The sequence below is a fragment of the Dendrobium catenatum genome, unplaced genomic scaffold (genome assembly GCF_001605985.2).
Source record: "Dendrobium catenatum unplaced genomic scaffold, ASM160598v2 fragScaff_scaffold_1508, whole genome shotgun sequence".
NCBI lineage: Eukaryota > Viridiplantae > Streptophyta > Magnoliopsida > Asparagales > Orchidaceae > Dendrobium > Dendrobium catenatum.
In genome coordinates, this window is record NW_021319970.1 from 45,502 (window position 1) to 60,133 (window position 14,632).

Sequence of the window (14,632 nt, forward strand, 5' to 3'; positions counted from 1 at the left end):
TGATGTACCGACACTTTTCCTCAAAGAGGCATACAGTGTCCGACATGACACAATGAATTGTAGCTTTAAAGATTGTTATTGATGCTAAGATAATTAATATTATAAGTGATTATGGTCCTCAAATAGGTTTAAATATTTATTCAAAATTAAAATTTTGGAATGACTTAGAAAAATTAATTCAAAAAATACCTCTTGAATAAAGAGTTTTTATTAGAATAGATTTAAACGGATGGACATATTAATAGAGATGGATAAGATTTTAAAAGCAATCAGTATGATTATGGGTTTGGGAAAGTGCTAGAACCATATTAGATTTATCTCTAGCTTATGATTTTATAATTGCTAACACCTTATTTAAGAAAATAGAGGAGCATCTCATCAATTCTAAGAATGGATATAATAGAACTCAGATTGATTATTTTTTTATAAGAAAAATAGATCGTTTAGAATGTAAAGTTTATAAAATTATTCGAGCGAAAGTTTTTGTGCCCATCATCGCTTATTAGTTTTGGATTTTAAGATGAATGATATAATATGAAAAATAAAGTAAAATATTGTCCTAGAATTAGATGGGGGCATTTAAAAAACACTAAGAAAAATATCTTTAAGAATAAGATTCAAGATCTTAAGATTTTGATTGTATATGAGAAAACTAATGTTACGTGAGAAAAAAGTAGCTAATGATACTAGGAATATTGCAAAGGATAGTTTAGAGTATCAGAAGGAAAAACTCTAATAGTGAAACATAGTTGGCGGTGGAATCAAAATGAACAAGAAAATACAAAAAAATAAGAAGCTTTATTATAATAATTAGTTTAGATGTAATATCTTGGAAAATTAAAAAAGATATAATGAGGCCCGTAAAGAGTCTAAGAAAGCAATATATACAACAACAACAACAAGCTTTTGTCCCTCTGTGGGGTCAGTAAGAAAGTAATATATGATGTAAAGAATTTAGTTTTTAATGATTTATATAATATATTAGATATTAAGGAGGATCAAAGATTTATGTATAAATTATCCAAGAAAAAAAAAGTACGATTTAGTTCAAATAAAGTGTATTAAAGATGAAAAGAAAAAGGTTTTTTTATTAGAAGAGGATATTCAATAAAGGTGGATGAGTTATTTTGATGAGCTTTTCAATGAAGATTGTAAAAATACTTTTGATTTTAGATGCATTAACACTCTAAATGAAAATAGAAATTTTTTATTTTAACAGCATATTAGTAAAATTGAAGTTATAGAGGCTTTAAAGAAAATGAAGTGTGGAAAAGTTGTTGTACCTAATGATATTCCAATATAGATGTGAAAAATGCTAAGGAGATGAAGGAATTTTTGGGCTTATGAAATTTTTCAATATTATTTTGAAGACTGAAAATATGTCAAATGAGTGGAGTGTGTTGATTCATATTTTTAATAATAAAGGTGATGCACCAAAGTGTGTGAATTATAGATGAATTAAGTTAATATGTCACTTTAAAACTATGGGAGAGAGTTATTGAGCATAGGTTATGAAATGATACTAATGTTTCTTAAAATCAATTTAGATTCATGTTGTGTAGGTCTACTATAGAAGCTATACATTTATTGAGAGGTTTGATGGAGAAGTATAGAGAGAATAAGGAGGATCTACATATGATATTTATTGATTTAGAGAAAGCTTATGATAAAGTTCCAAGAGAAGTGTTATGGAGAGTTTTAGAAAAGAAAGGGGTTTATAATTCTTATACTCAAGTCATTGAGGATATGCATGTAAGAGCTATTAAGCACGCTAGTTTGACCAAGTATTTATTCTATTTCAGTTGGATTACACCAATGATCAACTTTAAGCTTATATATGTTTGCTTTAGTCATGGATGTTTTTACTAGACATTTGCAAGAGGATGTACCCTAGTGTATGCGTTTTGCTGATGATATTCTTTTTGTTGATAAGACTAGAGAGGGATTGAAGGTAAACTTGAATGATGGAGGTTAATCTTAGAGTTTAAAGGTTGTCGTTTGAGTAGATCTAAAATTAAATATATGGAGTGTAATTTTAGTAATAAGAAATCTAGTGGGGAATTGTGACTTTGGCCAATCAAGTCATAATAATAGTACACATTTTAGATATCTTGGGTCTATTATCCAGACTAATGGTGAAATAAATGGGATATTATTAGTAGAATTTAAGTTGGATGGTTGAAGTGAAGATTGCGTCGAGCCTGTTGTGTGATAGAAAAATACCTCTCAAACTTAAGGGAGAATTCTATAAGATGGCGGTGAGACCTGCAATGTTTTATGATGCAGAATGTTAGCCATTAAAAGTGAAGCATAAAATTAAGTTAAGTGTTGCAGAGATGAGGATGCTCATGTGAATGTGTGGCTTTACTCTTAGAGACAAAATGCAAAACGAGCATATACATGAAAAGGTTGGAGTAGCTCCAGTGGCAGATAAGATTTGAGAGACTCTCCTTAGATTGTTTTGTCACATAAAACATCGGCCTTTCGATGACCTGATTAGGAAAGTAGATGTATTAGATTTGACCTATGTTAAGAAAAGTAGAGGTAGATCTAAAAAAACTTGGTTAGAAAATATTCGAAATGACCTTTTTTATTAGATTTAAATTAGATTTTGACTCTTAGCAGGACACAATGGAGAAAAAATATTTATGTAGTCGACCACACGTAGTGGATTAAAGGTTTGTTGTTGTTGTTGTATTTAAATCCTAATACGACAAAGCTATCTCATGCAGCTTAAGGCATATGTAAATATTATTTCATATTATCCTATTATTTTAAGATTTTTTTTTACATTTGATTTCAATTTAAAATATATTTAATTTTAGAATTACTTTTATTTTAAATTATGTAGTATGATTTTTATAACTTTGATTTAGTTGTAAATTAGTTGAAATTTAAATTTGTAATTTTATTTTAGTACGTAAGGATGGGTGAATATTATTCTAATTATTAATTAATGAATTGCATCTAAAAAAAATCCTCTCCTTTATACTCTACTCTTTGCCATTGAGTATTACTAACGATTTTTTCAAAGTATTACTTATGATTTTTTTTCAAAAATTGATTTTCCTCTTCTTTACATGCTCTAAAATCTCTTTTTATCTAAATATCTTTTCTCGTTTGAGGGTGAATTCAATGGAGCAATCAAGCTAGTCAAATAAGAGGAAAATCAAGAAAGAAATCATTAATAATGGCCAGCATCATAAAATCATTCTCATATCAAATCTTCCTTTCTTTATCAATTAGTATTAGAGTTATTTTTTTAAGGTAATTGTATCTAAATATTAGCCACCCATATGCATCACTTCCCCTTGCCTATTCCACTCCACCAAATTTTAAAGGAAAAAAAAAATTAAAACCTTAGTAACTACCTTAAGTTATACGAATTCCTTCATATGAATAACCATGGGATGCTTAAATGAATGTTGTTTTATGAGAATGTAAATATTATTCTTAGCAGATATTCCAGTACATTTTATTTGATGAAATATGATTTCTAATTCGATTTAGTATCAAGGTATCAAAACGTATCTTATGCTTCATCCATCTCACAAGTGTTAGAAATGTCAAAAGTGGTATGCATATATTTCTAGATCTAATGTCATAAGTGGCATGCATATATTTCTAGTTTACAGGCTTGATAGATGTTCATAAACAAGTTCTATTGTCATCTTCTCTATGGTAATAAAACTTCCAATTAAAGGCGTACGCATAACCCTTGTGTACAAGACATCCATCTAGATTAGGGGTGTAAACGAGACAAGTCGAGCTTGAGTCATAGCAAACTCAAGCTCGGCTTGTTTGTCATAAAACCGGCTCGAACTAGAGCTCGAGCTCAAGTTGAGCCCAGAAAATGAAATCAAACTCAGCTCATCCTTTAACTCCCCGACTCGAGAGCTCGACTCGAGCTCGATCGGAGTTCACTTGAGACACGATGGGTGAACTGGCGAAATTACTCTGCAACACCCATTGGAGAAGAAGCACCAAGGGAGAGACTCTGTATCACTTTTTCTTTGTTGTCCAAATCTAAACATTGAAAATCTTAGGAGTTAAACTGCTTGAACAATTTGGAGGAGTTTAACCAGGCTTAATGGATGCAACCAAATTCTTAAAAAAAAAAAAGCAGGGCTTACCTAACAGATTGGTCTTTTTTTTAGGCTAGGAATTCTAGCGACATGATATGAGTTGACATGGCTAAAGCCAACACACTATTAGGCAGGCCCAAGCTGAACCGTTCCCTCTTGGACTTGTTCACTGTTACAAGAGGCGACCCCAAAGAGGGGCGAAACCTGGAGGGGGAGAGACAAGGGTGGGGCCCACTCATTGATTGGAGCAAGGGTTTAGGAGGGAAATTCAAACTTGGGGGCTATTTAGGGATTAATTAATTATATTTTGCTTTAAGTAATTTTCTTTTGGCTAGGGTTAAGATTATCTTGAATTTGGAGGCTGAATTTTAGATCTAGGGTTTTGTTTTTGGGCTCTAGGCTTTGTCTAAAGATTTAGAGAGTTGAATCTTCCTTTCGAATTGAAGATTCTTGTATCGATTGCTGTTTTTATTGTTCTTTTGTTGAATTGGAGATTTTTTTTCTTGTTGTTTTCTCTACTAAATTTGGAATTTCTGCATCAAACCAGCATTTCCTGCATTGTGGTGGTTGTTTTCTATCAAATTGTTATCAGAGAATGTCGATCTAAGGTGAACCAATGGCTGGAAGGAAAGTGGAAGTTTTGGAGGGAGAGCTTGGGCAACTCAAATCAAATTTTGATGAGAAGATTTTTTATTTTCAAAATCTGATCGCATCCGTCAATTAAAGGATAAAGGGAAAGTTCACCGTGGTGGAAGGCATGCTGAAGAAAATGCTTGAAGCCAAATCCAATCCGGCGACATCAGAAGTAAAGGAATCTACTGGTGGCCATGAAAGAGGTGGGAACCCTAACACATTTAGAGGAAGGGGCAATCCAGAAGTGGAGATCTTGGAGGGAGAAGACGGAATGCCTCTTCTAGAACTACTTTCTACGGAGGATATGAGCGTGGACTACGAAAGAAGGGTGTTGAATTTATAAGGAGGGGATGATTTCGATTGCCGAGGTGTTGATTTTGAAAGAAGAGAGGATTTTGAGGAAGGATTTGGGTATGAGCGCCGAAGGGAAGATCCAGACAATTCGGGGGCACCTTCTCTTCGAGGAAGAGGAGGCTATGAAGGATTCAGGAGAAACGGGGGTGATCCAAAGGTGAGAAATCTGAAGATGCACAACTTTGAGGGCGATGACTATAAGGTGGAGCGATAATTTGCAGTCAATAGGTTGACAGAAGAGGAGAAATTGAAAACGGCTAGACTGTGCTTAGAAGGGAAGGCATTGGCATGGTATCAATAGAGGGACATGAGTCGACCCATTCGGAGTTGGACGGAGTTCTAGGATTGTTTATTAGAACGTTTCTTAACCAGTAGGAGAGGAGACTTCTATGAGCAGTTCTTTTCCCTGACACAGAAGGGGACCATAACAGAGTATCGTGACAAGTTTAACTATTTGGCCATCAGGCTAGACTGACTTTCAGAGATAGTGTTAGAGGAAAATTTTATGAAAGGGTTTAAATCGGAGATCCGAGCAACAGTTAGAGTGATGAGGCCACATGATTTGGTAGAGACCATGGAGCTAGCATAGTTGGTAGAGGACCAAAAGTATCTTGAGAGGAGGGCTAGGGGATGCAACTTAGAGGGGGGGGGGGGTCATACATGATGACCACTACCTAGGATTTTGAGGGAAGTGTCAAAGGAGAAAATTGGAGGGGTATCTGGGTGAAATTTTATGAAGCTTATTGAGAAGGAGATATAGGAGAAAGGGCAAGAGGGGTGTACTTCAGATGTGACAAGAAATACATGCCAGGGCATAGGTGTAAGGACCGAACTCTTTAGGTTCCCACCGTCTGTGATGATGAGGAAGCTGAAGAGGGAGGGGAGAGCAGGCTAGTAGTGGAGGAAGAGGAGAAGTTGCATTTGAATGTGGTGGAATTCTCTCTAAACTCAGGATGAACACTAGGGAGTTTGAGGGAAGGGGGGTCATACAGGATGACCACTACCTTAGGGACATACACTAGGGAGTTTGAGGGAAGTGTCAAAGGAGAAAATTGGAGGAGGGGTATCTGGGTGAAATTTCATGAAGCTTATTGAGAAGGAGATACAGGAGAAAAGGGCAACGGGGGTGTGCTTCAGATGTGACGAGAAATACATGCCAGGGCATAGGTGTAAGGACCGAACTATTTAGGTTCCCACCGTCTGTGATGATGAGGAAGCTGAAGAGGGAGGTGAAAGCAGGCTAGTAGTGGAGGAAGAGGAGAAGTTGCATTTGAATGTGGTGGAATTCTCTCTAAACTCAGTGGCGGGATTCACCCCGAATCACACTATGAAAGTGAAGTGAGAAATAGCTGACAGATAGATGGTGGTGCTGATCGACAGTGGGGCAACCCACAATTTCATCTCCAATCAGATTGTAGATCTATTAAGGGTGAAATTAGTGGAATGATGGGAACGGGAAAGGTTGAAATGGGTAGAGGAGTATGTAGGGGAGTAGTGCTGACTATTCAGGAGATCCATATGAGGGAGGACTTTCTCTCACTGGAGTTGGGGAGCACTGATGTCATCTTGGGGATGAAATGGCTACAGACCTTGGGGGATACCAAGGTCAATTGGGGAGCACTGAGGATGGAGCTAGTGGTAAGGGGTAGGAGGATGGTGATTCAAGGCGATGCTGGGCTATCCAAGGCTAGGGTATCTCTCAAATCTCTGATCAGGACCATACATGATGACCACTACCTTAGGGACCTACACTAGGGATTTAGAGGAGTATGTAGGGGAGTAGTGCTGACTATTCAGGAGATCCATATGAGGGAGGACTTTCTCTCACTGGAGTTGGGGAGCACTGATGTCATCTTGGGGATGAAATGGCTACAGACCTTGGGGGATACCAAGGTCAATTGGGGAGCACTGAGGATGGAGCTAGTGGTAAGGGGTAGGAGGATGGTGATTCAAGGCGATGCTGGGCTAACCAAGGCTAGGGTATCTCTCAAATCTCTGATCAGGACCATACATGAAGTGGGATGATGATTTTTGGTGTAATTGCAGCTCTTGGAAGGGGTCAGACTGGAGGATGAGGGAGACATTCATCCTTTAGTTCAGCCGCTCATACAACAGTCTAGTTAGGCCAGCCCAAGCTAAACTCCTCCCTCCTAGACCGGTTCACTGCTACAGGCGGCGGGTCCAAAGAGGGGAGGAACTTGGAGGGGGGCAGAGCAGGGGTGGGGCCCACTCATTGATTGGAAAGCTTCGGGACTCACTTTACTGTAGATATGGGTCGTGTCCTTGGGATCAATCCGGGAGGAGGGGCGATTCGCCCAGCTGGAAGATCACTTGTAGTGGCGCGGAAAGTCTCATGGGTTTGGGAGGGAAAATTCAAACTTGGGGGTTGTTTAGGGATTAATTAACTATATTTTGCTTTAAGTAATTTCCTTTTGGTTAGGGTTAGAGTTATCTTGAGTTTGGAGGCTGAATTTGAGACCTAGGGTTTTGCTTTTGGGCTCTAGGTTTTGGCTAGAGATTTGGAGAGTTGAATCTTCCTCTCGAATTGAAGATTCTTGTATCGCTTGCTGTTTTTCTTGTTCTTTTGTTAAATTGGAGATTTTTTTTCTTGCTGTTTTCTCTATTAAGTTTGAAATTTCTGCATCAAACTTGCTCAATTTCTCTGAAATTCAACAATTTCCTGCATTTTGGTGGCTGTTTTCTATCACACACGTAGTTCCCAAGCCTAAAATCAAGGTTTTATGTTATTTTTCCTTTTCCATTGTTGACAGGGTATATCTCAATCTTACACTTGCTATTCTTTTCATATTATACGGTTAAAAAAATGGGTCCTTCCACGGTAGTTAAAATAGAGCAGGGATATCATTGAGTCCTCAATCTATTGCATAAGAACCTGATTATAACAAAGCGCTTTTCTCATCCAGTAAATATGATGCTGCGTTGGTTTAGCTTTTTCATTAATATGTAGGTGCATGAAGATCCGCAAATCAATCTATAAATAAAACAAATATCAAAGATAGTTTCTTAGCGTTGCTTTGGCTATGGTAAATGCCAATATTACTACTACTGTTTTGCTTTCTGCTCCATTTGTAATGGAGATATATCGTCTTCCACTAATTTAAGCATCTTTAAGATAAAATTAATGAATTAACTGTTTCTTTTATTTTTACTTATTTGATCCTTCATTGTCAATATTCATTCTAAATCCCCCTTGAAATTGGACATGGTTATTTACGATAAGAGAACTTGTATGCTGACTATGCTAATAATCATATTCGCCTTGCAGGTTGGATATAACTATTTCAGGTGCTTCTAAACAAGATGGCAATGAGGGAGGCCGCCTTTTTAAGATTGCAGCGAAGTCCTTCTCAAAAAGATGGCAAAATGGAGAGATCAGTAATTTCCAGTACCTTATGCATCTTAACACGCTTGCTGGCCGTGGATATAGTGATCTGACGCAGTACCCAGTATTTCCATGGGTGCTTGCAGATTATGAAAGTGAAATTCTAGATTTATTCAATCCAAAAACTTTCCGAAAATTGGATAAACCAATGGGATGCCAAACACCAGAAGGAGAGGAAGAGTTCAAGAAGAGGTTGGTTCTATTTGATTTATTAATAGCTTCTAGAACTATTGTTCTCTTTCACCTTACTGGGGAGTGTTGTTAAATTGAATTTCATGTCTTTTTTTCAGATATGAGAGTTGGGATGACCCTGATGTACCAAAATTTCACTATGGTTCTCATTACTCCAGTGCTGGGATTGTTCTTTTTTATCTTTTAAGGTTGCCACCATTCAGTGCCGAAAACCAAACTCTGCAAGGGGGCCAATTTGACCATGCCGACCGCTTGTTCAATAGCGTGAGGGATACTTGGTTGAGTGCTGCAGGGAGGGGTAATACCTCAGATGTGAAGGAGCTTATTCCTGAGTTCTTCTACTTGCCAGAGTTCCTGGAAAATCGTTTTAACCTGGACTTGGGAGAAAAGCAGTCCGGTGAGAAGGTGAGGCACGCCCATCATCCTTTTCTTTTTTATGTTTTTATTTTTCCCCTTTCTATGATCGCAACCTTTCTTAAGCCCACCCTCTATGATGCACCGACACTTCTCCTCAAAGAAGCGTGCAGTGTCCGACACGACACTCGTCCAACACTCCGACAAATGTCGGACACGCCGAAGATGTGTCCGATTAAAAAAATATCAAATACAAATTGGACTTACATGTCCGACACACGTATCTTAAATATTTTATGAATTTTTTTAAATATAATTTATTGTATTTTGCAGGATTTAAACAAAAATTTTTATTTCCTATCCACAACCCCAAATCAACGTCCGCACTTAATGCTCATTCATCAAATATTCTTATTTTCATTTCTCTTTGGCAGTGAAGATATTTTCATCTCCTCTCTCGGTGATTGATAAATGGCATCGAGGCCCGACTCTCGACATTCTATACTAATCATTTTAAGCACAAATTCTAGTTAAATGATTTATTATTTCTAAATTATTTTTAAAATTATACTTATTTAATTTTTTACACTAATTTTAAAATATAAAAATAATAATACTTTGTCCAACCCGTGTCCGTGTCCTATATTTTCAATAATTGACGTGTCCCATGTCCATTTCGTATCGTATCCGTGTCGCTGTGTCCGTCTCTGTGCATCATAGCCCACCCTTCACTACCACAAACCACTCACAGACCACCATAAACAACCCTAAAATGCTGCCTTGAACTTTTTTCTTACCGTCCAATCCGTTGCGTATAGACTTAACGCGTTCAGCTGAGATGAACATCCTAATCATGTATCAAGTTTTCTTATGCCTATAGTGCAATATTTCCTTTTCAGGTTGGTGATGTTATTTTGCCTCCTTGGGCGAAAGGAAGTCCAAGGGAATTCATAAGAAAACATAGGGAAGCGCTGGAATCAGATTATGTTTCTGAGAATCTGCATAACTGGATTGATCTAATTTTCGGTTACAAGCAGAGAGGAAAGGTTAGTAATAACCTTAGTAACTCTCTGTTATCTGTCATTACTGAACCCTATAACTTGATCCATTCAATGTTTGCAGGCAGCTGAGGATGCTGTAAATGTCTTCTATCACTACACCTATGAAGGAAATGTTGACATAGACTCTGTGACTGATCCTGCCATGAAAGCTTCCATTCTTGCTCAGATCAATCATTTTGGCCAAACTCCAAAGCAATTATTTCAGAAACCTCATGCGAAGCGCCGAATTGATAGAAAAATTCCTCTTCACCCACTTCGCTACTCTGCTCACCTTCTACCCCACGAAATCCGCAAGTCTCCATCATCCATTTCTCAAATTGTCACCTTCCATGATAAGGTTCTTATTGCAGCCTCAAACAATCTGCTTAAACCTAGAACATACAGCAAGTACATTGCATGGGGTTTCCCTGATCGAAGTGTGAGGATCATGAATTATGATCAAGACAGACTCCTCTCCACTCATGAGAACCTTCATGGTGGGAATCAAATCCTCTGTACTGGAGTGAGCCATGACGGTCAGATTCTTGTTACTGGGGGTGATGATGGCGTAGTTGCAGTCTGGAGATTTTCCAAAGATAGTGTTCGAGTACAACGCAGCCTTCACCTTGAGCGGGCTCTCTGCGCCCACACAGCCAAGGTCACCTGTGTTTATGTCAGCCAACCTTACACATTAATCGCCTCAGGCTCCGACGACTGCACTGTCATCTTATGGGATCTTTCAAGTTTGGCCTTTGTCAAACAACTCCCTGAATTTCCGGCACCGGTTTCAGCCATACATGTCAACGACCTCACCGGAGAGATCCTAACAGCTGCTGGAGTTCTTCTGGGAGTGTGGAGCATCAATGGAGACTGCCTTGCTGTTGTCAACACTTCACAGCTCCCATCCGATCTAATCTTGTCTGTGACAAGCACAACATTTTCAGATTGGCAGGACACTAACTGGTATGTTACAGGACACCAGAGTGGGGCTGTGAAAGTCTGGAAAATGGTGCATTGCAATGACATTGATGAGTCTAGTGGGAAGAACAAGTCGCCAACAAATGGCTCGGGAGGGCTAAATCTCATCGGCGAAGCTCCAGAGTACAGATTACAACTCCATAAGGTGCTGAAGTCACATAAACATCCAGTGACAGCTCTGCATATAACAAATGATCTCAAGCAGCTCCTAACTGGTGACTCAGGAGGGCACTTATTGTCCTGGACTCTAGCTGAAGATATCTTAAGAGCCAATTTCGGGCAAGGGTAATCTTCCAAACGAAGAATCCCGTATCGAAAATTGAATCTAACCTGAATTCCCAGTCTGGGTTTCAGGTTGCAGATGAAGCAGCATCTGCTTAACCCAGTGAGGGGCTGGCCTGGAAATTACAGAGATATAAGCCATCAGGTTTTGGTCACAGGTACAAAGAAACTCCTACAGGGTATTTAGATTGCAAAAGAGATTACAGAATATGACATAAATAAGTGCTAACAGGTCTGCAAAGATACTTAATATCAGAAGGATAGAAAGTGGAGAATTGCTGTTGTGGTGTGCAATACAAGCTTTGCTAGTTTATAAGTTTTGATGTAAACTAGCAAAGTTTCCCATGTATTATGCAAGTTGAATTCTTTTTTGAAATACCAAAATATTTAAAGAATGAAATTGAAGAGGGACAATGAGGGTAGAAATTGTATTATTGCATCATTTTAAGAGAGGGAATGTATCAGTTTAGTTATGTGAATCCATTCATGGGAATTGTTATAGGGGTTTTTTGGTTTGTTACAAAATATTGTAAATTAAATAGAATGGGGAGAACTATATTGCTTTGTTTTGATTTATTGCAAGTGTTACATTTTTTTCTTATGATAAAATTTAAAAAATCAAAACAATTGTAATACTTGTTGAAATATCTTATTTGAACATGGTTCAAATCCTATTCTATTCATGTATGAACCCCTCCTCAAAGCATTTTCAAACCTTATATGAATAGGATTCAAATATGGTTTGAAATAGGTTCAATCACGATTTCCATCCTTCATTCAAACCTTGTTCAAGTTCAATTCCAGTCTGGTTAAAAGTTGGTCATACATTATTCGAATTTCGTTGAGACTTTTGTTCAATCATGATTTAAAGTTGGTTTGATTGTGGATCCAACAATGTTCAAATCATTTTAGAACTATAGTTCAAACCAATTTTTGAATATAAACCTGTTTGACGTAATTTTATTCACGGCAGGCTTTATTAAGTGCTTCGCACGTATAAGAGGAGGCATTTTTTTAAATGAATATTCAAGCACATTCTAAGAAAATAAATTGTGGGATTTTTTTCTTCAATTATGACTATTACAAGTAATATAAAATCAAAATTCCCTTTCTATACACTAGATTGCCAATTGTTGTCAATATCTAGCAACTTCACTTAGCTTCAAACATGCAATTCAGAAGACTATTACTTGGAGAAAAACCAACATTTATTGTGGAGACTCCATAAAGGTCTCTTATGCATGGAATAATCAATCACAAATAAATGTTTGAAGAATTTTATGAGAGAAGACTATATTTTGTTTGAACATAAATGATTGATGTGAAGGCCAATCAATCAAAATCATAATGTTTTTCTTGATGTGAGGTGATATATATTGCTTGAGTGATAGAAAATGTGCTATTCATTTAAAATGCTAGTACATTTTATTGTAATTTTGAACTAAATGGAAAGCCTTTGTCAAAATAGTTAGAGAAATCCTATAATTATCACACCCTCTCAAAAGATAGGAAGTTGTGAAGAATAACAAAGTAAAATGAGTTTACATTTCCTTCAATTTCTTAAAACCAATTGAACTTACAATACAATTTTTTTTTTAAAAAAAATGCTAATGATTTGTGTACCTCCCAATTATTGATTATCCAACGCATAGATCTTGACTCGCGACTTATTATATTACATTTGTTAAATGGTTTATTTAGAGCAATGACAGTGCGCATAGGTTATTGGCGCCATAAATATTTCCTCTATGGTTGGGCATTCTAGCATGCCTATATGTTGAAAACTTAGTGTGGTGTTGTTAGAGGAAAGAGCATAAGATTATGTTGCTTTTATATATAATGAAAGTATAACAATGTACTTATTTATCAATATGTAGAGCTATGTATGTTACCAACTTCTAACAATTTCTCCAATTCAAGGGGCACAAGTCAAAATTTTGATTGAAAATGAACCCAATATAATTGATAAGTTATCCAAACATTAATTTGATTGATACTTGAATTGTAAACTTGTTGGGTTAAATTTAGAATCATTTGAGCCCCACTTTTATCAAACATATAGTCAAAATCTATATTTTGATGAGATAAATCCAACAAAACCAGAAGTATTTCGATTTGAGTCTAAATGAGCCCGAAATAAATACTTGAAGCGTACTTGAAAAGTTCATGATATTAATTAAATAATAAATAATATTTGAATCTTGTGTACTTGCAATCAAAAGAAGCAACTCTTCTTGGAGAGTGGAATCTAATGAGTCTAAGATTACTCAATTTCAAGGTCATCAAGACACTTAAGTTTCAACATAACAATATATGATCAAGGGGATTAATATAGACTATTCTATGGAGTGTTTAGATATATATATTTTTTCAAAATTACTAAGTGTCAATATTAAAAACTATTGTCACAGCCCAACCCGACATGATCCCCAAACAGACAAGTCACATCGTGTTGAATTTTAATAGGCCAGACCCAAGATCTAAGTTTCAGGGAATTCTTTTCAGATTTCTTCCATTCAAAATTTAAAAATAGAATCAAGCTTCTAATTAATTTCCAATAAACAAAAACTAAACTCATTCATAAGTTTCTATTTTTTTTCATTCATCATAAATAAAACAAACTACCAAGACTATAAAAAAAAATCAGAAAATACCTCTATAGACTCAAACATATCAAAACCTGATTACTCAGCAACTTAACGGGTCTTTCTTCTTTTCCTGACCTAAAATAGAAAGAAGTGTATGTGTGAGTCAATACACCTCAATAGGATTCCCTCACCAATATAAATTTCCAAACATTTAACTTATTAAGCATTTAATTGAATTTAAAAGCAAGTTATTAGAAATTTATCATGCTAAGCATAATGTTAATTGCAGATAACTGAAACAGAGAAACCTGTAACTGAGGTAAAGTAGACTATGCATTGAAAGTAAATAAATAAAAAATTTGTATATCATAGCATAAAATAATATATTTCCCTCAGGCTCTTATACCTTCCATAAAAAATAGGCTCTTATGACTCACAGCACTAGCATATCAGAAGCAGACCCTTATAACTCTTAATGCTTAACATATATCGGGTAGCACGGGGGCGGGCGCGGGGCCTGCATGCGAGAACAGGGTGGCGGGCGAGGCTCCGGCTTCGCGGGAGCGTGGTGGCTGGCCGGAGCGGGATCGAAGTGGAGGGCGAGGCTCCGGCAGCGCGGTGGCTGGCCGGAGCGCTGGATTTTTTTTTTTTAATTTGACCGGAGGTTTAAGCCCGCCGGAATTTATTTTCCGGCGCAGTTTTTACCGGCGGAATTTTAACCGC

At 36.8% G+C, this 14,632-nt stretch overlaps 1 protein-coding gene across 1 annotated transcript in view; it reads left to right on the forward strand.

The window, feature by feature from the left end:
* The window catches only part of LOC110115569 (protein SPIRRIG), a 36,936-nt gene extending 25,016 nt beyond the window's left edge, over positions 1-11,920 (forward strand). The window contains exons 16-19 of the mRNA XM_020848832.2: positions 8,359-8,667; positions 8,766-9,072; positions 9,921-10,067; positions 10,144-11,920. Of these exons, the coding sequence (XP_020704491.1) occupies positions 8,359-8,667; positions 8,766-9,072; positions 9,921-10,067; positions 10,144-11,328 (1,948 nt within the window). The 3' untranslated portion in view covers positions 11,329-11,920. The remainder of the gene's footprint in view (positions 1-8,358; positions 8,668-8,765; positions 9,073-9,920; positions 10,068-10,143) is intronic.
* Positions 11,921-14,632: the final 2,712 nt, after the last annotated feature.